This window comes from Aspergillus vadensis (genome assembly GCF_003184925.1).
Source record: "Aspergillus vadensis CBS 113365 unplaced genomic scaffold BO88scaffold_6, whole genome shotgun sequence".
Taxonomy (NCBI): domain Eukaryota; kingdom Fungi; phylum Ascomycota; class Eurotiomycetes; order Eurotiales; family Aspergillaceae; genus Aspergillus; species Aspergillus vadensis.
Window position 1 is genome coordinate 978,279 of NW_020292044.1, and position 23,110 is coordinate 1,001,388.

Sequence of the window (23,110 nt, forward strand, 5' to 3'; positions counted from 1 at the left end):
CTCGCGGTGTGTGCATCTCTCTCTCCTGATTTTGACTGGCTTCTCCACAAAAAAACAGAGAAAGGTCAAGCCATCAATGGATCAGCCAGTGTTGATCACCCCATCGCTCTCCACTAGGCTCTGATCTCAATGACATGTCATCATTCCTCCGTGTTGCCTGCATGGCCCAAGGCGAGGCGAGGCTGGGCTGGCTGTCAGTTCAGGGGTTTGCTCGCTTGAGTTCTCGACTGCGGTGCCCGCTCTTTCAGCTGTGGCGTTCGTCTCGTACTGTGTAGTCTTCAGCCCCTCGGTCATGTCTGCCTGTGTAGGCTTGCAACTTCGGTAAATATTACTATTAGTCTGTCTATCTCATGTTGTGTATAGATAGAAGATGGTGAAGATATAAATGGTTTATAGTGCTGAGATACTTGCAGATAGGGTTAAGGATGAAGATGTGGTATACTTAGTAAAGGTTGTGCAACTCCCAGCAGGACTACTTACAGTAAGATCTTCTACTGTATGGTGATCCGGCTAAGTTCATAGAATCTGGTAACAATATCAAATGGGATTGATTGTACGCTAGTAGTCTGACATTTGGTATTTGTCAATCAACAAATACAAATCAACATCTTACAGAGGGTCTAGTACTACTACAATGCTAGATGGACATTTTCATCGACAGTAGTACTACTAGTACATTTCGAATACATTGGCTTAATGATAGCACAGATATGATATCATTTGAATTTCCAGGAAGACGATTTCATAAGCTGAACAGGCTACCATTGGGTTGACATCACTCAAAGCTGATAGAACTACGACTACTCCGTCCTACGATATCATCCTACTGTGCAACCATGCAAGCCGAGGAAATCCGCGTTAAATAACTCCGCCCCATACGGTGACTAAATGACATCAAGGATAACAAACAGGACATGAAAAGTGGGAATAGTTCAATACGTCTTTTTTTCTTTCGTGTCCTAAAGCGCTTAACATCCATCTAAGCCTGAGAAACGTTCTCGTAGGCGTCGGGGAAACGCTTCATGTTCTCCTCAACGAGACCGTGGCCACGCAGGAACTGGACGTAGGCACCGTCCTGCTTGAGCTTGCCCTCCTGGCGGAGCTGGACGTAGTCCTCGCGGCGGACGGGAGTGAAACCCCAGTTCTTGGAGACGATGATCTTTTGGCGACCGGGGAACTTGTACATGGAGCGGCGGAGAGCCTCGATGGCAGCAGCACGGTTGGCGTCACGGGTGCGGACGGACAGAATGATCTGGCCAATGTTCACACGGGCAACGGTACCCTGGGGCTTACCGAAGGCACCACGCATACCGGTCTGGAGACGATCGGCACCGGCGCAAGACAACATCTTGTTGATACGGATGACGTGGAAGGGGTGCACACGGACACGGAGGTGGAAACCTTCCTTACCGGCGATCTTCACGAGGTACCTGGATATATGTGTTAGTAGATGAGGGCTGAGCGTAGTGGAATCGGCGGGTCGGCATACTTGTTGGCACAGATACGGGCGGCTTCGAGGGCCTCGGAGGACAGCTGCTCGTACTCGTTGGAGACGAGGTGAACGCAAAGAGGGAAGTCATCGACGTTGGCCTTCTTACGTCCCAGATCGAAGATACGGATCTTGGGGTCGGGAACACCACGGTTGAACCGGGACTTAGGGTAGGGCTGTCATTCGAGGATCATGTCAGTATTCATTTCCATCCTTGTCTGGTACACCTTTTCCATCCTTCGTCGGGCAAGACATGATATCCATCATCCTGAGCATCTCTTCATAGCGCGTATCCTCGTTGGTGTTGGTTGACAAATGCTCCCCACAAGACAAGATCCCATCCAAAAAAATCCACAAAAACGCACAAAAATCCATCAAACGGTCGAACGCACCTTGTTCTTGCAGTAGCGGTAACATCTCGCGGGACGACGGGCCATCTTGACTGCTGGAAATGGGGCGGCTGCACTTCCTGCGAACGGTGAGGTTGTCGAAAAAGGTGGTGTCGGGAGGCGAAAGGGAAGGGGGATTATGGGCGCAGGCACTTTCCACGTTGATTTCCAAGCAAGCGCCCGCTACCGAGTGGCACAGCCCTAAACCCTACCCTCTCCGCCAATCACATTCCGTAGACGCTATGACGCATTTGTCAGACTACGGCAACTCCGACATTCTTGGGTTGTTCAGACTGATATATCAATCTTTCTAAGCTGTAAATGAAACATGTTTTACTGCGGAATGGAATGTCATGACTTTCAGCTGCTTTATAATTATCAGAATGCCTCGACTTCTATCATGTGACTCATAGAGTGGAGTCGAGCTGCCGCTCTTCCCCCGGTTCTTTAGTGATGCGACCGTGCTATCTTCCTGATCACTCCTACAATCTTATCCTACAGCATTTAAAACGAAACCCAATATAGATGTAAAGTTCATTGTCATTATCTAAATCGTGCCGTGACGTTGTGCATCATGGCATACCGCCGTTCAGACATAACATGAATTCATTGACCAGGCTTTACACCTACTGGCTGGACAGGATGTCGGAGTCACCAGCATCGAGGATAGCCATGGTGGAGGTACGGAAGAGCTTACCGCAGGCGGTACCGAGCTCAATCTGTTCACGATGTTAGCGCATACTCCAACTTTGCGTTGTGATCTCTATTGGAAGAAGTCGTTCCAGAACTAGGTCGAGACCCCGCTCCATAGAGATCCCAAACAGACGGATCGTGGTCACTCACGTTGTTTCCGGAGAAGTGGTGGACGGGGGCCTTGGCGAGCATGGCGTAGTACTCGAGCTCACTCTTGCGGAGGGGGGGAGTGTTGGCGGCGATGATGACCAGCTTGGCCTTGCCGGACTGTTGAGATTATTAGTCGACCATTCACTGACGTTCTGCACGGCTATTGCCTAAGATATCCGGTGTACTCACGCGGAGGGTCTTGATGGTGGACTTGTAGCCGAGGGTGACTAGATGGCACGATTAGAGACTGTCTAGATTGTCTGAACTTGCAAATTCTGATATAACATACCCTTTCCGGACTTCATCACAAGCGCCAGGCGCGAGTTGATGGTGTCACCGGTCTTCTTGCTCTTGGGGGCCATCGTTACGCTGAAGTTAACTAAACTTCTGCATGATCAATTTCAATCAGCATTTGTTCACTCCGCTATTTCAAAGCCCACTACTGAATGCTACCGCTTTTTGAGCATGACAAAAATATTTTTGACCATGATCAAAAACAACGGGCAATCAGCCGTGGCTTGCGGGGAAATACCACATACCTAAAGGTTTAATGTGGTTGTTGAGAGAAGTGCGCTCCGGCCTCGTCTTTTGAGATTGGGATGGTAAAAGAAAACCTATCACCCACTCTTTTTTTGTGGGTTTGACAAATGTCGGGTGACAATTCCTCCGTTCCGCGGCGGCTGACTCATCTTTCCGCTTCCAAGGTTGTGTTTCACGTGATCGATTCTCAACCGGCACAGTAATGGGCGGTGAGGGTCGCTGCCTGGCGGCCTGATGGCTGCCCGGTTTCCTCCTTCACTGCATGTGCACGTGAAGGAGGCAGGACATTAGTACACCTTCATTCTAGTTGTCTTTTCGTCTTCGGAATTGATACTTCAGAGCTGACACCTCAAATTTGTTTCTAGTGTCCCTCAGTCGGTAAATTGCAACCGAGAGTATGCAGTTCTATCAATGGGAAGAAGCGGAGCTACTATGTAGATTTTGCCAGCTGATGAATGTCGATAGCAGAGGTCGCCGTGAGAGAAACATAAATCTGAGAGTTTAAATACTTACTGGTAGTCAATCTCTTGTGATGTATCTCGAATATTTTTATCACGGTATATCGTGGATCCGGATATATTCTAGTACTTCCTACATCAAGACTGATTGTTTACATTATCCCTCACTTCTTTCTCACTCACCGGTATAGTGGGAGATCTGATTTTCACTTTCATATTTTATCAAGCCCTGACTATGTCATATATAAGATTGATCTGAATCCGTTGCCCGGGCTGCAGTCCTGGACGTCAGTAAGGAGCCAACTCCCACGTGGTGGGGATCTAAGACCCTATATCTGTTGTTCCTAGAAACCAATATTCGTAGTCTCTGCAGCGCACGATGGATAGCCAATCGCTTTATTTGTCTAACCGTTATTGTCTACCGAGATAGAGTGAGGATTCTCCGGATGAATGTAGTAGACGGAAATCCATCCCGCCATGTATTATACTGCTCAGGTTTTGAAAGGTAACCTGGAACCGGGGAGGAGTTCCCATGGGCGGGAGTTGATTGTGTTCATTTGTTCTTGAGTCGGAAGTGATGCTCGCTCTAGCGTTCGAGGCCTATATTACTGATGATTTGGCTATCGGTGTTGTTTTATCAGATACATAGTAAGTCCCAGTATGAGCATGAGCATGCTAATGAGAAAGTTACTTTGTGAGGCAAATATATACTCCGATGCATCAATCCGTATCTTCCTATCAGTTGGAGCTACAAAGCCCGAGCCAATTCATACCACGATGGTTGTTTCGTTTGTATTGCCTATTTGTTGATTGGTGTGGAGCCAGACATAGGGGTCCAGCCGTGCTATACGTGAGAAGCCATATTAACGTGGCAGGTAGACACTTGCGCTTTATGAGCGTTATTATTACTGTCCGGTTTATAGGTCCATCGCGGTATTGCTTTACGGCATGGTCAGCCAGGAAATATACGTAGTTAATACACAGTAAGTAGGATTGGGGTTCTCAGGGGTTGTGGTATAATATTTGGAGTACCCTCTTGATATATACTAGCCAGCAGAAGCATACTACTAGGCCTGTCACGTCACGGAGCAGATTCCTTGAAAGGAAAGTTGACAAGCAGGTCAACGCGGTGGGCATTGCAAATTAGATGGTTACTTTAATTTTACTTTGTCTACTGTCACAAGACCGGTCGCTTAGATATGTATCTATTGAGTATCCTGGTAGGAGAACCTTATATTACGCTCCCCTACAATGCCTGGGCCACATCGATGGGAGTACAAGAATAACAACCACACCCTTACAATTCAGCATCAAACAAACCTCCACAGCTGCATCTTGTAGTCCAGGTAACTGTACTTGATACATGCAGAGTGAAGAGCCTTACATAAGTGGCCCGGAGACAGCCCTGCTGATCTCGATGCATGGCCGGAACCGTCACCACGGACGTGGCGCAGGATGTACAGTAAGTTTTGTCCGGCCCCCCTTCCCTGAGGGCGGAAATAGGTGATTGGATGGTAAGGGTGGTTGCGACGATGGATTACGATGGTCGACTCAGCTTAAGACTGACAGATGGCTGGACCCTGTGTGCCGCAAGGAACCCCAAGGGAGGGTTGGTGAGAAATTACTATCTTTAAACGTTGCCATGTGTTGGCTCCGTGTTGTCGACCAGGTGAGGGGCCCCAGTTGGATTGTTTGGTATTGGTGCTGCCTTGTCGCCGGAGTTGGAGTTGGCATTGCCACTTTCCAGGCGAGCCACGATGACAGATGGAAATGGATGTGACGGGAGAAGTAATGAGAATTGAATAAGTCATGAGTGAGTGACACAGTTATACAGAGCATAACTAGTCCGGTGTTAGTCATTCAATCGGTGATGAAATAGGGGAGAAGGGTTATGTAACGTCGGTAATTATCGATACCTCACAGCGACATAAAAAGTTACCCGTGATGGAGAGATCCCCAGGCCAACAAGGGCCCAACGGGTAACGTACGGTAAGTTGGGGCCTTAGACCTGCCTTAGACTACTGAATACGGCCGTTCCCATACATACTCCCGTGGACATTGTATCGTGCCCATCAACCCAATCGAACAATTAATGCGCCCACCTGTTCCCATTATTATTCCTTTTTCTTTCCCACCCCTTCAAGCTTTTTCTCTTTCTTTCGCATGTTTGTCGGATTCATCCCTAACTTGCGATCGTATTCCTCAACTTCCCCCCAGTCCTCTACTTAAATACTACTACCCTCCCCCCAATATCCTTACTTGGTGGTTCTGGAAAGAGGCTAGCCGTGGCCAGCCATTCTGAGCCATCCCCCACCGAGATAGTAGGTCACCTAGTGTGCCCACTGTGTTTTGACCGCTACAACCTCTCGGCCGCTGTCCCTTAAATTTATCGACTTAATTTCCCGGCTGTTTCATACCAGTTTTAAAGCCCCAGAGGCCTTTCTTCTCCTTCCCCTTTCTGGGCCGCTTTGCGTCTTCTGGAATCATTCTACGTTTCTGGTGTGAACCCCATTGTCGGTAATCATGTCGGCGACGCCTCGCAAGCCCAGTACCCCGGGCAATTCCAATCGAAACTCGACTGCAGAAAGTCACACAGCCAGCGGCACTGCATCGCGAACGCACACCCGCTCTCCCAGTGCTTCAACAAATGGCGTCACTCGTTCCCCGTCCCTCCGTGCTTCGACTCCGGTCTCTGCGCGGGCTGCGGCTCGGAAACCCGGTCGCTCCAACCTGAGCACATCCAGTGCCCCCAAAGTTACGCCCAATCAATCCGATGAAGAGGCCCGGGCCCAGACCGCTGCTCTCATTGATGATCTCAAGGAGCAGTTGCAAAAGGCGGAGACCGCCTCGGAGCAGTATCGCAAGCAGTTGGGTGTCCTCCAGATGCGCCTCGATGAGGCGGTGAGCGAGCAAGGCAAGTTGGAGGACCAGAGCCATGAGAGGGATAGCAAGATTGAGGCCCTGAATGGCGAGATCCGTGACCATGTTCGCCAGATTCGTGATCTCGAACAGGCACACGAACTGGAGCGGAATGCCATGCTGCAGGAGAAGGAACAGCAGGCGAGTCGTGAAGAAGAGATGCAGGCTACCATCCAACGTCTGAAGGAGTCGCTGGCCCAGAAAGAGCGGGCAAATGCTGCCGATTCGGATAAAAGTGTGTCTCGCTCATGTAAGAAGATCATTTCTTCTTCTTCTCCTTTGTCCTCGTCTAGTGTGAAACCTGCTAACATGCCCCCTATAGCCAGTTTCCGTAACCGGGCATCACCGGATGTCGATGGTCAATTCGCGCCCTCTTCCCAGATCGAGAGAAGCCCTTCCCGCAATAACTCGAAGCTGCTTTTGCAGAAGGATAAGTTGATTGAGTCTCTTCGGCTTGAGCTGGCTGAGTCCCAGATCAAGCTTGTCGAGATGGAGAACAAGGGCGGTGGCAGACAGCGGGAGCTGGAGAAAGAGCTTCTGGAAGCTCGCATGGCGAATGCCCGCTTGATGGAGGATAATGAGAGCTATCAATTACTCCTTAGTGAGAGAACCCTCAATGGTGATTTCACAAAGGGTGACTTCATGCGGGAAGTTCACCCGGACACTGCCGAGGACGTCAAGGAGCCTGGCAGTGGCTTGGGTTCGTTGGCTGACGAGCTAGAATCCGTCGATGCTCGAGCAGAGACAGACAACACCCGCAAGCTGGAGACGGAGATCAAGGCGCTGAAGGACCAGAACAAGGCCCTTACCCTCTATATCGAGCGGATTATCAGCCGCCTCCTGCAGCATGATGGTTTCGAGACCATTCTTGACAAGAATGAAAACGACCCCCCTTCCAAGCCGATGCCTGCGCACAGCAACAAAGAACTTCCGCCAACCCCCCCGGAGAAGGATGATGCGCAGCAGACCTTCCTCCAGCGCGCCAAGTCAGTCGTTGCAGGCCCGAACCCGAACCCTCCTAGGCCTTCGACTCAGCCGCGGTCACGTCCCACGAGCTATATGCCTCCACCCACCAGTGTGCCCACCGCCCACGAGAACCCGCAGACGGCACCTAGCATTCCCCTTCGTGCTGGGTCAATTCGCGGTCACCGCCGCACAAGGTCGGAACAAACGGACGTTGGAGCAGCATCCGTCGTGGGTCAGATGTATCGGGGACGCAACTCGGGTGGCCCGATCAGCCCTACTCTCATGGGACCTGGAAACCGTCAAAGCGCATTCTCCAGCGCGAGTATCATGTCGAGTATGAGTACCGGTGGTCGTGCGCCTTCACTCTCCAGTCAGCCTGAGCACAGCCGGTTGAGCAGTTCGGATAGTGTCACGAGCGACCCCGCTGGTGATACGGCATCCACCGGTGCAACCTCCAGCTCTCCCCGCTCTAGCACCGGCATGACCAACTACACTGGGGCTGTCATGACTCAGAACAAACTGCGTCCCCTGCGCCTAGTCAGCGAGACTAAGCTGGCCGAGGAAGAAGAAGCTGCCCGAAAGAAGGCTAACCGGGGCAGTTGGATCCCCTGGTTCAACCGTCCCAACCCTAGCGAGGCCACCCAGCCTTCAACCTGAGCGTGTCGGTCTCGTGGAAAATGTGTGGCAAACCCACCCGCCTGCATATAGGGACATATTCTGTGCTTTGTGTTATTCACGGTTAATCTGCATGATCTTCTAAGCCCTTGATGGCGGGTTGTTGACCACTACGGTTAAACTCTTACCATTCTTCTTCGGTGTTGATCATCATACTGGTGTTGAGCCCATTATGGCCCAGGTTGCCCCCCTTCGAGCATCTGGCACTTTTTTCGCGTCCATTTATTTGCTTTGATTGAATTTTGGAAATGTGATAGACGACCACATTGAAACGTTGTGATGATGCCTGACTTGGGTACTGCTTGGACACTCATTTTTACCCCCTCCACAGACTACTCTTGGACGCGACGAATCTGCTTTGCTTGTTTATGCCCCTCCTTATATGATGAACATACCTATGGTCTATATACCTCGATCCCCGAGTGAAATTGTCTTGTGTTTTTTTGTTGTTTAATGATGTTGTCTAGACCTTTGTATTATAGAGCCAGTAAGTAAATATGAATCTATAACCAACATAGTACCTAGATGTCAGAGTACCAAAAAAGCGATGCTAGATTTATACAAGTGAAATTGTCCGACTCTCTCACCTGATTAAATTGAAAGGTTAATCAAAAGACGTGGCTGATGTCCCTCCCGTATACCCCGGAACAAAGTTCGAGCGGCGCCCGGATTGCGGCCAGCTTGACGGTAAATAGTTGGAGTCTCATTGTAGCCTCCCCGGAGCTGTCACCACGTTAACCAAACCGACATCCCTGAACCATTGCCCACCATGCCCGGCTCTCTTTCGCTTTTCTCCGTCAATGCCGTCCTTCTCATGTCGGCCGACGATGGCTCTCGCATCTTCGCCAAGTACTACTCCCCTCCTCATCCCCCGGCCGGTGCTGCCCCCAACTCGACCGATTACCCCGGAGCGAACCCCTACCCTACCGTAAAAGAGCAGAAGGCATTCGAACAAGGCCTCCTCGAAAAGACCAACAAGCAGACCAGCGATGTGATCCTCTACGACAACCGGATAGTCGTCTTCAAGATGGAGAGCGATGTGATGCTCTATGTGGTGGGAAGTGCCGACGAGAACGAAGTGCTGTTGTACAACGTGGTTCTGTCTCTAAGAGATGCCTTGGGAATCTTGTTCAAGTATGCATGGCCTCTATTACCCAAGTGAGATAGGGATAGATCAATTGAGCTAACTTACTTTGTTCCTCAGGGGCGCAACCGACAAGCGCACAATCGTCGAGAACTACGACCTGGTCGCCCTGGCCATCGATGAGATTATCGACGATGGAATCATTCTGGAAACCGACCCAGTGCTGATCGCCTCCCGCGTCAGCCGCGCTCCTGCTCCAGATGCACCGAACTTGAAGAGCATCGACTTGTCCGAACAAGGTCTGATGAATGCCTGGGAGCTTGGAAAGCGGCGTCTGGCGGAGGGGTTGCGGCAGATGTAATTGACGTTGATGATTCTGCAATTCTCTATTTGATGCATCCTGATGTGCTTTCATCTTTATTCTCTTCATGTCATGTCTTTCTGTTATCTAATCTGGCTGGTCCTGGCGTGGTATTTGTGCGCATTGCTTGCTCATTGTGGAAATCATGTCCATTTTTAACATTCTTACTACTACTATTTGCCCCCGCATTTTTTTGTTGCAGAGGCTTGAGGTACCTATAGAGATACTCCTTGGTGTTTTGCTGCGAAACATTGTGCGTCTTAGCTGGGATGGTGAGAGATCGTCTAGAGGCTCGTACTATATATATAACGGACGGGCGACAACCAAATTACAGCAAGAATGAACTAAGCATCATACTAGTAAAGAGAATATGCTTAATTTGCATGCAGACCCATATTGCAATACAACTTGCATTGCAAGTGGACATGATTGTAGTATATACTAACTACTACTAGTAGCCGATAAGGTGAAAGCAATGGACAGTCATGGAAAGCAATGCCATCCATAGGCGAAAAAGCGCCCCGCATACGTCACGCCCGCAAGTTCGGAGTCACTCTGCAAAACTCTTGAACCACCGCATCAACCCAGCGCAACAGCCTCGCTCCTCGGGGAAACAGGAAAAAGGTCTCCAGAAGATGAAGCAGAGATTCTCGTCCTTGGATGTCAAGGTGAGAAGCCCGAGCAACACCCCACCGTTCGCAACTGCCGCGCACGAAACTTACACAACAACTGCCAGGTCATCTCCCAGGAACTTGCATCGGAGATAGTCAATCTGCGAGTTTCGAACATCTACGATCTCTCCTCGGTATGTTAGCCCCTTCTAAATATGAGAGTTATTTCCAAGCAAGCTCATCCATAATCCATCCAGCGCATCTTCCTCTTCAAAGTCGCCAAACCCGACCACCGCAAACAACTCGTCGTCGACTCCGGTTTCCGCTGCCATGTCACTCAATACTCCCGAGCGACTGCTTCAGCGCCCACGCCCTTCGTGACGCGCATGCGCAAGTTCCTCAAATCTCGCCGAATCACCTCCATCGAACAGATCGGCACGGATCGAATCATCGACTTCTCCTTCAGCGATGGCATGTACCACATGTTCCTGGAGTTCTTTGCCGGCGGGAACATCATCATCACCGATCGCGAGTACAATATCCTCGCGCTGTTCCGGCAGGTACCTGCTGGCGAGGGACAGGATGAGACTCGCGTCGGAGTCAAGTATACGGTGACCAACAAGCAGAATTATCACGGTGTTCCGGATATCACAAGGGAGAGAGTTAAGGAGACGGTGGAGAAAGCCAAGGCCCTCTTTTCACAGGAGGGCAGTGCACCGAAGAAGTCCAAGAAGAAGAATGCGGATGTGCTTCGCAAGGCTTTGTCCCAGGGTTTCCCGGAGTATCCGCCCCTGTTGTTGGACCATGCGTTTGCTGTGAAGGAGCTGGACCCCGCTACCCCGCTCGACGAGGTTCTCCAGGATGAGGCGCTTCTGACGAAGGTTGTGCATGTGCTGGAGGCGGCGAAGGTTGAGACGGATAAGCTGGCTACGGAGAAGAGTCATCCGGGTTATATCGTTGCGAAGGAGGATACTCGTCCGTCTGCGGACTCACCAGCTCAGGGTGAGGAGGACGCTGCGCGGAAACCGGGGTATCTGTATGAAGATTTCCACCCATTTAAGCCTAAGCAGTTTGAGGGCAAGCCGGGTGTTACTATTCTGGAGTACCCGTCTTTCAACGCGACTGTTGACGAGTACTTCTCGTCCATTGAAACGCAAAAGTTGGAGTCGCGGCTTACGGAGCGGGAAGAGACTGCAAAGAGGAAGCTTGAGGCTGTCCGACAGGAACATGCGAAGCGCATTGGCGCTCTCAAGGAGGTTCAGGAATTGCATATTCGCAAGGCAGGAGCAATCGAAGATAATGTCTACCGGGTTCAAGAAGCGATGGACGCAGTCAATGGCCTGATTGCTCAGGGTATGGACTGGGTCGAAATTGCCCGTCTCATTGAGATGGAGCAAGGCAGAGGAAACCCAGTGGCCAATATCATCAAGCTGCCATTGAAGCTCTACGAGAACACAATAACCTTGATGCTTGGAGAGTCGGGCGAAGAGCAGGACGAAGGCGAGGACCTGTTCTCGGACGATGAGTCTGAGTCGGATGATGAGCAGGAAGAGGCTGCAAAGGCCCAAAAACAGTCAAACAACATGCTGACAATTGACATTGATCTCGGTCTTTCTCCCTGGGCGAACGCAACGCAGTATTATGAACAGAAGAAAATGGCTGCCGTCAAGGAGCAGAAGACAACGCAGTCCTCGACCAAGGCGCTCAAGAGTCACGAGAAGAAGGTGACGCAGGACTTGAAAAAGGGTCTGAAGCAGGAGAAGCAGGTTCTTCGGCCTGCTAGAAAGACTTTTTGGTTTGAGAAGTTCCTCTTCTTCATCTCGTCGGAAGGATACTTGGTCTTGGGGTATGTATTTTATCACCAGGTCTGCAGAGTTTGGTCTGATCTAACTTGAACAGTGGCCGCGATGCGATGCAAAGCGAGATTCTCTACCGCCGATACCTTAAGAAGGGCGATGTATTTGTGCACGCCGATCTACAAGGTGCTACGCCGATGATCGTTAAGAACCGATCGAACTCACCCAACGCACCCATTCCCCCAAGCACCCTTTCGCAAGCCGGTAATCTTTGCGTGGCTACGTCCAGCGCCTGGGATTCCAAGGCAATCATGTCAGCATACTGGGTTACCGCGAGTCAAGTTAGCAAGACTGCTGACGCGGGAGGCCTCCTTCCCACCGGCGAGTTCCTTATAAAGGGTGAGAAGAACTTCCTGGCCCCTTCACAGCTCGTTCTAGGATTTGGTGTCATGTTCCAAGTGAGCAAGGAAAGTCTTCGGAACCATAAGCTACACCGTTTCGATGAACCCGTGGCTACGGAAACGTCTGTGGAAGCTCAGGAAGCCGACAAGGAAGTTGAGGGCCAGCGCGTCGAGCAAGAGGCGCAGATTACTAAGCCCGAGGAACCAACTGAAGCGGAGAAGGAGCAGGAGCAGAGCAGCGAGTCTGAAGGGGAACAAGAGGACGATGCTGCGATCCCAGCTAGGAACCCGTTGCAACGCGGGTCGTCAGAGCCTACCCAGACAGAATCGGTTGCGGCGAACGAATCCCAGAACGCCCAGGCTGATGAGGGAGCTGACGAGGAAAACAAGGACGAAGCCGAAGAACCGAACGGCAACAATGAAGACGAGCAAAGCGCCCAGGAAGAGCCAGCTGAGGGTGAGGACGAGGACGAGAGCGCGATATCGCCACAGACTCAAGATGATGATCGACAGCTCTCAGCTAGAGAAAGACGAATGGCTAGGAAGGGAAGAGCGTCAGAGCTGGATGGACCTGCAGCGAATGGCACCTCTGCCAAATCTGCCAACACCAAGCAAGCTCCAACTCGGGGTAAGAGAGGCAAAGCAAAGAAGGCCGCAGCCAAGTACGCTGATCAGGATGAGGAGGATCGGGAACTGGCTCTACGCTTGCTAGGTGCCAAGAGTGCCAAAGCCGAAAAGGCAGCTGCAGAAGCTGAAGCAAAGGCTAAGCGTCAGAAAGAAGCTGAAGAAGCGAAGAAACGACGCAGAGCACAGCATGAACGCGCGGCGGAAGCAGAGCGGAAACGACAGGCTCTCTTTGAGGGTGGTGCCGATGACTACGACGAAGAAACTGCCGCAGCAGAGGCAGCAGACATGGAGTGGATTCCTGCATTGATTGGAACTCCTCATCCGGAAGATGAAATCCTGGCTGCTATTCCTGTGTGCGCTCCTTGGGCCGCCCTGGGTCGGTACAAGTATCGCATCAAGTTGCAGCCGGGTACCGTGAAGAAGGGCAAGGCTGTCAAGGAGATCATCGGACGCTGGGTTGCCGAAACTACAACAGGCAAGGTCAAGAAGGAACACGCCGAAGATGCTGGAATCGATCGTGCCACCGCTGAGAAGCTCCGCGCGAAGGAAGGAGATCTGATCAAAATGTGGAAGGACACGGAGGTCATCAATAGCGTTCCTGTCGGTAAGGTGCGCATTATGGCTGGGCCAGCACCTAGCGGAGGTGACAAGGGCAAAGGCAAAGGTGGCGGTGGTGGAAACAAGGGAGGAAAGGGAGGGAAGAAGAAATAGAGGCTGGACATAAGGATTGGGTTTCCTATGATCTACATGGTGGATGATCTACAAGGTACTTTGGGGGAAAACACCAGAGTATGACTGTATTAGTTGGTTAGCTGTGACGCTATAGGCGATCACAGCATATGCATATAGTGGACACTATGCAAACGAGGCATATCTAGACATATTGTCTATCTCTTCCAGTGCGTTCTCGACGTACAATTAAAGCATTGATGGAAACTAGAGAAATGGCCGAATCTGGACTGCGCTGCTTAGTCACGCCAATCGACGTCATCGCGAAGATTTTCCATTCGATCTGCACTTTTTTTCTCTGACATACAGAGTTCAGCAAACCAGCATACATCCTAGTCGCCAATTGCTCATTCGTCTGGCAGCAATCGCTCGGGCCGTACACACCTGGTGGAGCAGCCTGACAGGAGGTCCCCGAATCAGGATTTGCCTATGACCGAATAACCTCGAAACGCGCGATACCCGTTCTCCTCTTCCCCCCCACTACCGAGAAATTTGTATCGCTTTAATCTACAAGCCGTGACTCACCCCACGATCGCTCGTTCCTCTGCTCTGTTCGGGGAACGAATATCACCTGCCAATCTGGTTCTATTCCTCTCTCGCCTTACTGCTCGCGGTCTCCCGCGCAGCTTCATTAGATCCGCTTCCACCGCTCCAGCAACAGCAACCATGTCGCCGAAAGCTTCCACCCGAATCGCATCGGTTCGCCGTCTCAACAACGAAGGCCCCGGAGACCGGTCCCTCGCAGAGTGGTGGGCCAACGAACGCGATAACCATACCCCGGAAGCGGCCGCCATCGAGAACGCGGCGCAACTTCTCCGAACCAGCGATATCCCCGTTGCTTTCCCCACAGAGACAGTGTACGGACTGGGTGCAGATGCGACGCGAAGCGATGCAGTACAAGGGATCTACAAGGCGAAGCAGAGGCCGTCAGATAACCCGTTGATTATACATGTTGATTCGCTGGGGATGTTGGAGCGGTTACTCAACCCCACACAGGAAAGCCCATCGCGCAGGACTACCACTGCGAAGAACGCTATCCCACCCATCTACGACTCGGTCATTTCCCGCTTCTGGCCCGGTCCTCTCACAATCCTTCTCCCTAATCCCTCCGGCTCTCCTCTTGCTCCCGAAGTCACCTCCAAGCTTACGACCTTTGGCGTGCGCATGCCCTCGTCCCCGCTTGCACGCTTGTTGATTCATGTAACGGATCGACCACTGGCGGCTCCCTCGGCCAACGCATCCACTAAGCCCTCCCCGACGGCGGCGGAACATGTATTCCATGACCTTGAAGGTCGCATCGAGCTGATCCTTGACGGTGGTCCCTGTGGCGTAGGCGTGGAGAGTACGGTTGTCGATGGACTGTCCGACCCTCCGGCTATTCTTCGACCGGGCGGAATTGGAATCGAGGAGCTGCGGACGTGCCCAGGGTGGGAGAATGTACAGGTTGGATACCATGACGGCACACTAGATGCGAAGGAGGCCCCACGAGCACCGGGCATGAAGTACCGACACTACTCGCCCAAGGCGCGCGTGGTACTGTTCGAAGCCGGCTCCGACGAGGAAGCCGTCGCGAAACACATTCGCAAGGACCTGGAAGATTCAGCAGTCGGAGCACACATGATCGGAGTGGTCCGCACGCAACACTGGAAGCGGGGACTGGGGTTGCTGTCTGCCGATGAGATGCAAAAGAGCCTGAAGCGTATCCCCTCGCTCGTAGACGAGCTAGTAGGATTCTCCGTCCCGGTGAGCGACCAAGTCAACGGGCACATTGCAACCAAGGAGACCTTCGACTGCCACCTCGGCACGGATGTCAAGTCGATCGCACAGGGCTTGTTCTCGGCTCTACGGGCCATGGATGAAATGGAAGTGGACGTCATTTACGTCGAGGGTGTGCCTGATCATCAGGGAGATCTGGCCGCTGCTGTCATGAACCGGTTGCGTAAAGCCGCCGGAGCGGAACTCCGGGTATAATAACTCACAACTTCTTACCCTCGGAGGATTATCATAGATCACATTTTGGGCCATTCACATACATAGTACTTGCTATATTTGAGGAACTGGCTGGGATGATTAGAAGAAGAATCATGGGACTGTTTACGAATTTAGCATGGATATCGCAGTTAGAATATTACTAGCACGAGTTTTAATATCAGTTTGAGCGTTCAGATGGATAAAGTTGATGTGCATGCATGTTGATAATACCCAGTAGTAGATATCAACATAAGGTTTAGGGCTGAACAACCGATCCGAAGAATACCGATGTTCTAGAAAGCCTTATCTGTCGAATCTGTGAGTAGTTCTATCTTCTGAGTTCTGACCCATATCAAATAAACTAACTATCATATGTGTGTGTGCAAATCTCCGTTCTCCGGCTGCCTGCATCGGCCGTCTCCGACTCGGCGTGATTCCGGGCCTTAGTTGCGAATTTAACGGTGCGGCCTCCACAAGTCACCGGGTCTAGTGTGCTAATTTTCTCACTAGGCCCGGCTAGCTGCTTTGGGATTAGGATTATCTAGTTAGGCCTAGATTTTATTTTTACATAGAAATTATAGATCTGTATTAGTTTGGTACTAATTTTTAGTTTTATATTGATTTTTATTTCCCTAGTAGAATATTTACTACGAATCTTAAATCAATTGTTTAGTGCAATTGCTCCGATCTAGCTGTAACCTCCATTGTATTGATAGATATAGAAACACAGCAGAAATCTCGGAAGTACTGAGTAGCTCACTTCAAACTAACAAGATGATTATGTGAATATAGTTTTATAAATACAGGATTTAGTCTATAACCCTCATTTTCCACTAAGATACATTGTATTGTACAAGTTCTTATTTGATCCTCTCCCACCTTCCATCGCCCCATGCCACAAATTCAGTCTATTTAGCCAGGTGGCTTCCCAACGCATCTTACATCCCACCCATCCTCTAAAAGAAATCAAACATCTCAAACCCAGAAACACCCGTATCATAGGTAACACCATTAACCGAACCATTGACGGAACCGATCCAGCGACCATAGCCAGGCTTAGTCAAAGTAGCCAAGTTGGGGGTGAGCTGCGCCTCCAAAAGCCCCAACTCAGGCACATCAACCGTGATCTTGAATCCGTCGGGGAGAAGCGACTCAGAAGTAGGAGGGAAAGTAGCATTCTCACCAATCGGGCGAACCTTCATGTTATCACACTCAGCAACCAGAATCTGGCCCTGATAGGCGACGTAACCACTGGCGTATTCGTTATAATCAGGGTCGAGCGCGTCAAGCCAGACGAGCGAGTAGGGGCCCATGCGTGCGTGGCCCCAGTACCAACTGCCGACGTTGTTCATGAAGCCGGTGACGCCCCAGTTCTGGAGTCTGTTGTTAGGTATATGTTTCGGTTGAAGGGGGGAGGGATGGGGGTTTGGCGCACCTTATCGTGGTAGCCCGTTCCCACGAAGCTCAACTCGGATCCGAAGATGGTCACGTTCACTGTGGTTTCGGCATCAGGGACAGCATTGGCCCAGCCGACTCCCGGTAGAACCTCCAGGGAGACGTTGCCTCGTTTGGGGCTGCAAGGGTAGTGGGGCGGAGCGATCTGTGGAAGTTGATCTGTTAGCATCTACTTGAACTCATAGCAGATCATGCTTCATACTGACCGAATGCAGAGAGAAGGATCCCTTGTATCCCAGGTCCTCGGCGTCAAGGGTCAGGACATAGTCCTGAAGATCGGGGCTGCCAGCCCACGAGATACCGGTGTTGTTCCACAGACCGCTGGATCCATCACCGTTGGTGGACACCATTGCATTGTCGGCGAACAGGAAGTCACTGAAGACAGTGCCGTTGGGGAAAGTGCCGGAGATTTGGATGAAGTCCATGTTGGTGAAGTTTTCGGTGACGGTGAAGCCAGACCGATTCGCCTCAACGAAGAAGACGACGGCAAGAGAAGACACGCCGTCGATGCCAATGGCATCGAAGTACCACCAGTCGTAGGAGGAAGTATTGATGCCCTGGATCTTGGGACTGTCGAAGAAGTTGTCGCATGAGGTGAATTGGCCGTCTGCTTGGCCATCTTGGGGCGTGGTGTGGTACGTTTGGATGCCCTTGACTGGTGGGCATTTCTGGGTGCTCAGCGCAGCAGCGCTGAGACAGAAAGGAAGGATAAGATAAGTCAGCTTAGACAACATTTTGTAGAGTTGCTATTAAGCTTGATGGTTTATGAGAATTACAGGGGGGTTGATGTGGCTATTTATGCTATTAGATGTAGTATCAAGTTTGGTTTATGGATCTTGAAGACATAGTAGTATATGATGATCGGCAAAGAAAGCACAAAATGCATAAGATGTACCTATACATATTTTGGGATATCCACATTTCGTTGCACTATTGTCTATTCCTCATGCTATAGTTCATATACTAGGTCCAGCTGAAGCATTAGGTATATGGCCGGAAGCTTCCGGAGTAGCCCTGAGCTGGGCCGGAACCGGCTAGTCTAACGCGACGTCGAAACTTCTGACTCGATAGTGGGTCACCCCAAAATCTGTACTGTTATAAAGTTACTTGATAGTGGGTCGTTGCCATGTCAAGACTCTTGACTCGCCAGTTCTCATGGTGGAAGTTCACTCTCTTGACTTGCCACTTCCATAAGGGGTCATGTCTTGCTGTCTAGGTAGCAAACGGAATCGGATTCTGAACCTCCGTACTCCCGAACATTGATGACTTCAAGGTGGAAGTTGTTCATCCGCATCCGAGAGAATTCAATGGATCCTACTATGTTCGGAGGTAGCAAGCAACATAGGGAACAAGAGCCATAGTGTTATTGAACTCGAATAATTGTCATCGATTATAGATTATTAGAAATACCATTTAATGACTTTGGGATTTGAATACAATGATCTGAATATTCTTCTATATAAGAACAGTAAGATTTAGGTCTTCATTCTTCTTTCAGATTTGAATCTATAAGGAACTCATCTTACTGAAACCCTCTTCTTTCGATACTTCTCTACTTCATCTTCATACTATGGAATCGCGGACTCTTCTCATAACCGGGGTTTCCGGCTATATGTAAGATTCCCAAGTTCTGAAATATCACTGGACTAAAAACGAAGACTGCTAACTGAAACCCTTTGCAGCGGAGGCTCAGTATTGTCTGCCATCCTCAGGACCAAAGATACGTGGGCTGCTAATCTAAAAGTATCAGCCCTGGTTCGATCTGAATTACAGGCTACAAAAGTAAGGGAGTTGGGTGTATCTCCAGAATTATTCTCAAGCTTCGACGAGCTGGATAGACTGGAAGAGGTTGGTAAAGGTTTCGACGGTACGTGAATGAGAATCCTCCTTTCCACATGTAAAAGCTCTGCTGACATGATCACAGTTATTGTTCATGCTGGTGCTGGCTGGCATACTCCCTCTGCGAAAGCCCTGATTAGGGGGCAAGGTGTGCGGCGCCAGACTACGAACGCCGATGTCCACTATATCCAGATCTCCGGAACCTCAAACTTGAGCGATCGCCCGTATACAGAGGGGTATATTGATACCCATGTCTTCTCCGATGAAGAGGATATTTACTCATATGAGAAATATCGCGAATCCCGTGAAACATACTTCCAGCGGACTACTGACATTGCCGTGATTGAGGAAGGCGAGGCCGCTGGTGTGACTACTTACATTGTAATGGCACCAACGATTTTTGGTCTTGGGAGTGGGCCATTTAATCGCTTTTCCATGCAGCTTCCAACCATGATCGCGGATGCACTTCGTACAGGCAGCTGCAGTGTTGTTTCTGAGGGAGATACCATCTGGAACCACGTGCATATTGAGGACCTGGCAGCCCTACACCTAGTCTTGCTTCAGCACATTTTCCGAGGCATCAAGATCCCCTCTGGTCGAAAGGGAATCTATTTCTGTGAGACTGGAGAGCACTCTCACCTGGAGTTCTCGGAAAATTTGGCTAAGGCCGGCCATAAGTTGGGCGTTTTCCCCTCCAGTGAGGTGGCGAAGATCACTATTCAGGAAGCAGGCGAGAAATGGGTTTTTGGCAACACATCTAGTGCTGAACTTGGCTTTGCGTCAAAGTATGTCTTTTTCACCTTCTTCTTACGTACTCCTGTGATTGCTGACACTTTATTCTCTCAAAAAGCTCTCGTACAAAGGCTGTACTCGCTCGCAACTTGGGATGGGCGCCATCCCATGCCGAGGAGTGGGAGAGCACGTTCAGCACTGAGCTGAATGAGTTTATCAAACATCCTCCCAGTGGGCGAGAGATCCCCAAGTACCTGAAGAAATAGGTCTATGGAGAGGTGTCATATACGGCAGTCGAAGAATATCCGACATAGCCAGCTGAAGAAATCATCCATTCGCACTAGAACTCTTCTCAGTTGCTTTGACGTTTACCTACTGCGCCCTAGTCCTATCATGATACTTTTTTAGGATCAGACTCAAGGATTACAGTATTTCATACTGCCATGTCTGTATAGTTACTCAGTCTATTGAATAATATTATTTATTTCTTTTCTTGTAACAAGAACTCTTTAGCACACTAATAGTAACTCAACTCGTGTGTCCCAAACTTTAACTAAAACTATACCTATTTTGCATCTGGCCTTATCTATGTTTGCTGTGCTGATTCAGCGTGGCGGGAAAGGTGCGGCGCAGAGAAGAAGAGAAACGTAAGGCAAGAAAAAAAGAAGCTTATCGTTGTCTCGTGGCCTGACGAATCCACCCACCGGGCACGGAGTGGGGCCTCAGGAACAATCGCTGTTTGGCTGCGGGATTTTATCATTTGACTCAATCTGCGCTCCACTTTTTAGCTTGCTTCGGACGGAGTACCGCTTTGGGATAGATACTCAAAGTCATTTCTTGGATGGTTGTGAGGTTTGCTTTATAAGGTTGTGGTGTCCTCGGTTTTTTCCTTGTGGGTTTGTGATTATTCTTCTATATATGAACATTATCTTCCACTATACTTGTTACACCCTACTTTAAAGAGACATCTACAACATGTGCCAATTCAACACCCCCCAAGAATCCCACTGGCACGCCTTCCTCCAAGGCCTGCCCAAATGTGAACACCACGTCCATCTCGAGGGCTGCCTCACCCCCGACTTAATCTTCGAGCTCGCCTCTAGAAACAACGTCCAACTCCCCCAAACCCCCGAATACACCTCTATCGACACCCTTACCGCCCGGTACGGCAACTTCTCCTCGCTCGACGACTTCCTCCACTTCTACTTCATCGGCATGTCCGTGCTGCACCACGAGTCCGACTTCTCCGATCTTGCCTGGGCCTATTTCCAAAAAGCGCATGCCGACGGCGTCCACCACGCCGAAGTCTTCTTCGATCCCCAGGTCCACCAGGACCGCGGCATTCCGTACGAGACCATCGTGCGGGGGTTCGTGGCGGGGTGTGAGCGCGCCGAGAAAGAGCTGGGTCTCTCGACCAAGTTGATTCTCTGCTTTGTGAGGCATTTGCCGGTTGACTCGGCGGAGAAGACCTACCAGAAGATTCTGGAGAATGGACACTTTGGAAGTGAGGTTGTGCATGGGCTGGGGTACTCGTCATCTGAGGTTGGCCCGCCCAAGGATATGTTTAGGGAGATTTATGCCTCGGCTAGGGAGAGGGGCGTCAGGTTGACGGCTCATGCGGGCGAGGAGGGTGATCCGACGTATATTAGTACGGCGTTGGAGATGGGCGCCAGTCGTATTGATCATGGAATTCGGTTGGTGGAGGATGAGGTGCTTATGGAGAGAGTGGCGAGGGAGGGCATTCTCTTGACGGTTTGTCCGTTGTCGAATGTGCAGTTGAAGTGTGTGAAGGAAGTTGGGGAGGTGCCGATTCGCAAGTTCTTGGACAATGGGGTCAAGTTCTCCATTAACAGTGATGATCCGGCGTACTTTGGGGGTTATATTCTGGATAATTATTGTGCGGTGCAGGAGGCGTTTGGGTTGAGTGTTTCGGAGTGGAAGACTATTGCGGTGAATAGTGTGAGTGAGAGTTGGATTGAGGAGGAGAGGAAGATGGAGTTGGTTAGGAGGATCGAGGACCATGTTGGAAAGTTTGCGCATTTGGCCTAGGTTTGTCACTTGATGGTATTGATGGGGTTATGAGTTTGGTGTAATGAGTAGATGATAGATGCATATCTAAATAAAGCGTGATCTTAACTACTAATTACAAATTGTAGTGTAGATGGTAGCTTATTTGGTAGTATTTGAGTCTGTATATAGTGGGCTATAGTTGAATTTATCTGATCGCATGCCAATGACTAAGATGAAGTGTGGCCCGCGGCGCATCAAACACCAGACATTGAATCCAATAGCGATAGACACAAAGAGTATACTACTCCTTACTATTACCCTGCAAGATGCCACCAACCATTTCCCCGCTGGCCTGTTGCATCCCCCGCACGCCCATCTTACGGGTTTCCCGCAACTTTCATTCGTACAGATTGTCCCGGACATTCTCATCATCGTCGTTATCATCATCACCACCCAGATCTCCGCTCTCCGTGTCTCTACAAGCACACTCTACGCGACCTACATCTACGAGCATCACCAACACAAACCTCCCCACAGTCGAGAAGATCTCCTATCTTCGAACCTACCAGAAACGAACCATGTCTGCTGCTCCCATTCCCGACCGGTACAAACTCGTCTTCTTCGTCCCGCATTCCGACCTCGAAGCCTGTAAAGATGCCGTCTTCGCGACCGGAGCGGGAACTTTCCCCGGGGGCAAGTACAGAAAATGCTGTTTTCAGATGCCCGGTCAAGGTCAATTTCTGCCGTCTGAGGGTGCGAACCCTGCCATTGGTGAAGTTGGGACGGTCGAGACGGTCGAGGAGATGAAGGTGGAGGTGATGTGTCTGGGACGGTCGATTATGCTGCAGGCAGTCGAGGCATTGATCAAGGCTCATCCGTATGAGGAGGTCGCGTATGAGGTGTATAAGATGGAAAATGTGTAATGGGCGGTTGGGGATGTCGGATGTGTTGCTGGGTTATAGGCCCGGTCGGTTTATGTGTCACGATGGCGTTTTAGAGAGATTGAGTCGTGGAGGTGCCTGTTGTTAGTACTAATAAATCTGCAAGCCAAATTAAAGACGAATGAATTATTTTTATGAATTTTTGATGGTGTTGAAGAAGCTGTGATGTTGCAAAAAAGCCGTCGAGAGGGTCGTTCATTGGCACAAGGCGGGAGTAATCTGTCGGCGCTGATTGGTCAGCCGCAGCTCCCGCAAAACGCCTCTTCGACTCCAA

The 23,110-nt window shown here is 50.4% G+C and overlaps 10 protein-coding genes across 10 annotated transcripts; 6 read left to right on the top strand and 4 right to left on the bottom strand.

Annotated features, from left to right (window-relative positions):
• Positions 1–546: 546 nt before the first annotated feature.
• BO88DRAFT_361963 (60S ribosomal protein uL16) lies at positions 547–1,964 on the bottom strand. The gene is made up of 3 exons (XM_025703897.1): positions 1,882–1,964; positions 1,490–1,665; positions 547–1,430 (listed from the first exon to the last, which is right to left on the bottom strand). The coding sequence occupies exons 1-3, from the start codon at positions 1,924–1,926 to the stop codon at positions 980–982; spliced, it is 672 nt and encodes a 223-aa protein (XP_025565029.1). The 5' UTR covers positions 1,927–1,964; the 3' UTR covers positions 547–979.
• A 252-nt stretch (positions 1,965–2,216) lies between these two features.
• On the bottom strand, positions 2,217–3,334 carry BO88DRAFT_361966 (60S ribosomal protein eL30). The gene is made up of 4 exons (XM_025703898.1): positions 3,011–3,334; positions 2,911–2,948; positions 2,722–2,838; positions 2,217–2,597 (listed from the first exon to the last, which is right to left on the bottom strand). Exons 1-4 carry the CDS (start codon positions 3,081–3,083, stop codon positions 2,505–2,507), a joined length of 321 nt encoding a protein of 106 aa, XP_025565030.1. The 5' UTR covers positions 3,084–3,334; the 3' UTR covers positions 2,217–2,504.
• Positions 3,335–5,174: 1,840 nt separating this feature from the next.
• On the bottom strand, positions 5,175–5,661 carry BO88DRAFT_247793 (uncharacterized protein). Its single transcript, XM_025702188.1, has one exon. The coding sequence runs from the start codon at positions 5,577–5,579 to the stop codon at positions 5,271–5,273; it is 309 nt and encodes a 102-aa protein (XP_025565031.1). The 5' UTR covers positions 5,580–5,661; the 3' UTR covers positions 5,175–5,270.
• A 581-nt stretch (positions 5,662–6,242) lies between these two features.
• BO88DRAFT_335424 (uncharacterized protein) lies at positions 6,243–8,261 on the top strand (the record flags this gene model as incomplete). Its single annotated transcript, XM_025702846.1, has 2 exons — positions 6,243–6,888; positions 6,961–8,261. 2 exons carry the CDS (start codon positions 6,243–6,245, stop codon positions 8,259–8,261), a joined length of 1,947 nt encoding a protein of 648 aa, XP_025565032.1.
• Positions 8,262–8,996: 735 nt separating this feature from the next.
• BO88DRAFT_403396 (coatomer subunit zeta) lies at positions 8,997–10,074 on the top strand. Its single transcript, XM_025706348.1, has 2 exons — positions 8,997–9,413; positions 9,484–10,074. The coding sequence occupies exons 1-2, from the start codon at positions 9,049–9,051 to the stop codon at positions 9,722–9,724; spliced, it is 606 nt and encodes a 201-aa protein (XP_025565033.1). The 5' UTR covers positions 8,997–9,048; the 3' UTR covers positions 9,725–10,074.
• A 222-nt stretch (positions 10,075–10,296) lies between these two features.
• Positions 10,297–16,060, top strand: BO88DRAFT_384891 (putative DUF814 domain protein). Its single transcript, XM_025704721.1, has 5 exons — positions 10,297–10,392; positions 10,461–10,529; positions 10,593–12,181; positions 12,235–13,832; positions 14,403–16,060. The coding sequence occupies exons 1-5, from the start codon at positions 10,360–10,362 to the stop codon at positions 15,857–15,859; spliced, it is 4,746 nt and encodes a 1,581-aa protein (XP_025565034.1). The 5' UTR covers positions 10,297–10,359; the 3' UTR covers positions 15,860–16,060.
• Positions 16,061–16,815: 755 nt separating this feature from the next.
• On the bottom strand, positions 16,816–18,048 carry BO88DRAFT_486553 (uncharacterized protein; the record flags this gene model as incomplete). Its single annotated transcript, XM_025712461.1, has 3 exons — positions 16,816–17,232; positions 17,295–17,459; positions 17,521–18,048. 3 exons carry the CDS (start codon positions 18,046–18,048, stop codon positions 16,816–16,818), a joined length of 1,110 nt encoding a protein of 369 aa, XP_025565035.1.
• Positions 18,049–18,884: 836 nt separating this feature from the next.
• On the top strand, positions 18,885–20,151 carry BO88DRAFT_335749 (NAD-dependent epimerase/dehydratase family protein; the record flags this gene model as incomplete). The annotated part of the gene is made up of 4 exons (XM_025702867.1): positions 18,885–18,928; positions 18,997–19,181; positions 19,239–19,938; positions 20,004–20,151. The coding sequence occupies 4 exons, from the start codon at positions 18,885–18,887 to the stop codon at positions 20,149–20,151; spliced, it is 1,077 nt and encodes a 358-aa protein (XP_025565036.1).
• Positions 20,152–20,681: 530 nt separating this feature from the next.
• Positions 20,682–22,014, top strand: aah1 (adenosine deaminase). The gene has a single exon (XM_025706349.1). The coding sequence runs from the start codon at positions 20,861–20,863 to the stop codon at positions 21,932–21,934; it is 1,074 nt and encodes a 357-aa protein (XP_025565037.1). The 5' UTR covers positions 20,682–20,860; the 3' UTR covers positions 21,935–22,014.
• A 177-nt stretch (positions 22,015–22,191) lies between these two features.
• BO88DRAFT_403400 (uncharacterized protein) lies at positions 22,192–22,951 on the top strand. Its single transcript, XM_025706350.1, has one exon. The coding sequence runs from the start codon at positions 22,222–22,224 to the stop codon at positions 22,816–22,818; it is 597 nt and encodes a 198-aa protein (XP_025565038.1). The 5' UTR covers positions 22,192–22,221; the 3' UTR covers positions 22,819–22,951.
• The last annotated feature ends 159 nt before the right edge of the window (positions 22,952–23,110 follow it).

Bases quoted from the DNA above. Each gene is read 5' to 3' on its own strand.
- BO88DRAFT_384891 (XM_025704721.1), top strand. From the start codon at position 10,360: ATGAAGCAGAGATTCTCGTCCTTGGATGTCAAG. The intron at 10,393-10,460 runs GTGAGAAGCCCG...AACAACTGCCAG, and splicing joins TCTCGTCCTTGGATGTCAAG to GTCATCTCCCAGGAACTTGC. The intron at 13,833-14,402 runs GTGGAAACAAGG...TTAATCTACAAG, and splicing joins CAAAGGCAAAGGTGGCGGTG to CCGTGACTCACCCCACGATC.
- BO88DRAFT_403396 (XM_025706348.1), top strand. From the start codon at position 9,049: ATGCCCGGCTCTCTTTCGCTTTTCTCCGTCAATGCCGTCCTTCTCATG. The intron at 9,414-9,483 runs GTATGCATGGCC...TTTGTTCCTCAG, and splicing joins GCCTTGGGAATCTTGTTCAA to GGGCGCAACCGACAAGCGCA.
- BO88DRAFT_361966 (XM_025703898.1), bottom strand. From the start codon at position 3,083: ATGGCCCCCAAGAGCAAGAAGACCGGTGACACCATCAACTCGCGCCTG. The intron at 2,949-3,010 runs GTATGTTATATC...CGTGCCATCTAG, and splicing joins TGTGATGAAGTCCGGAAAGG to TCACCCTCGGCTACAAGTCC. The intron at 2,598-2,721 runs GTGAGTGACCAC...CATCGTGAACAG, and splicing joins ACCACTTCTCCGGAAACAAC to ATTGAGCTCGGTACCGCCTG.
- BO88DRAFT_361963 (XM_025703897.1), bottom strand. From the start codon at position 1,926: ATGGCCCGTCGTCCCGCGAGATGTTACCGCTACTGCAAGAACAAG. The intron at 1,666-1,881 runs GTGCGTTCGACC...CTCGAATGACAG, and splicing joins ACCGCTACTGCAAGAACAAG to CCCTACCCTAAGTCCCGGTT. The intron at 1,431-1,489 runs GTATGCCGACCC...ACATATATCCAG, and splicing joins GCCCGTATCTGTGCCAACAA to GTACCTCGTGAAGATCGCCG.
- BO88DRAFT_247793 (XM_025702188.1), bottom strand. From the start codon at position 5,579: ATGACTAACACCGGACTAGTTATGCTCTGTATAACTGTGTCACTCACT.
- BO88DRAFT_403400 (XM_025706350.1), top strand. From the start codon at position 22,222: ATGCCACCAACCATTTCCCCGCTGGCCTGTTGCATCCCCCGCACGCCC.
- aah1 (XM_025706349.1), top strand. From the start codon at position 20,861: ATGTGCCAATTCAACACCCCCCAAGAATCCCACTGGCACGCCTTCCTC.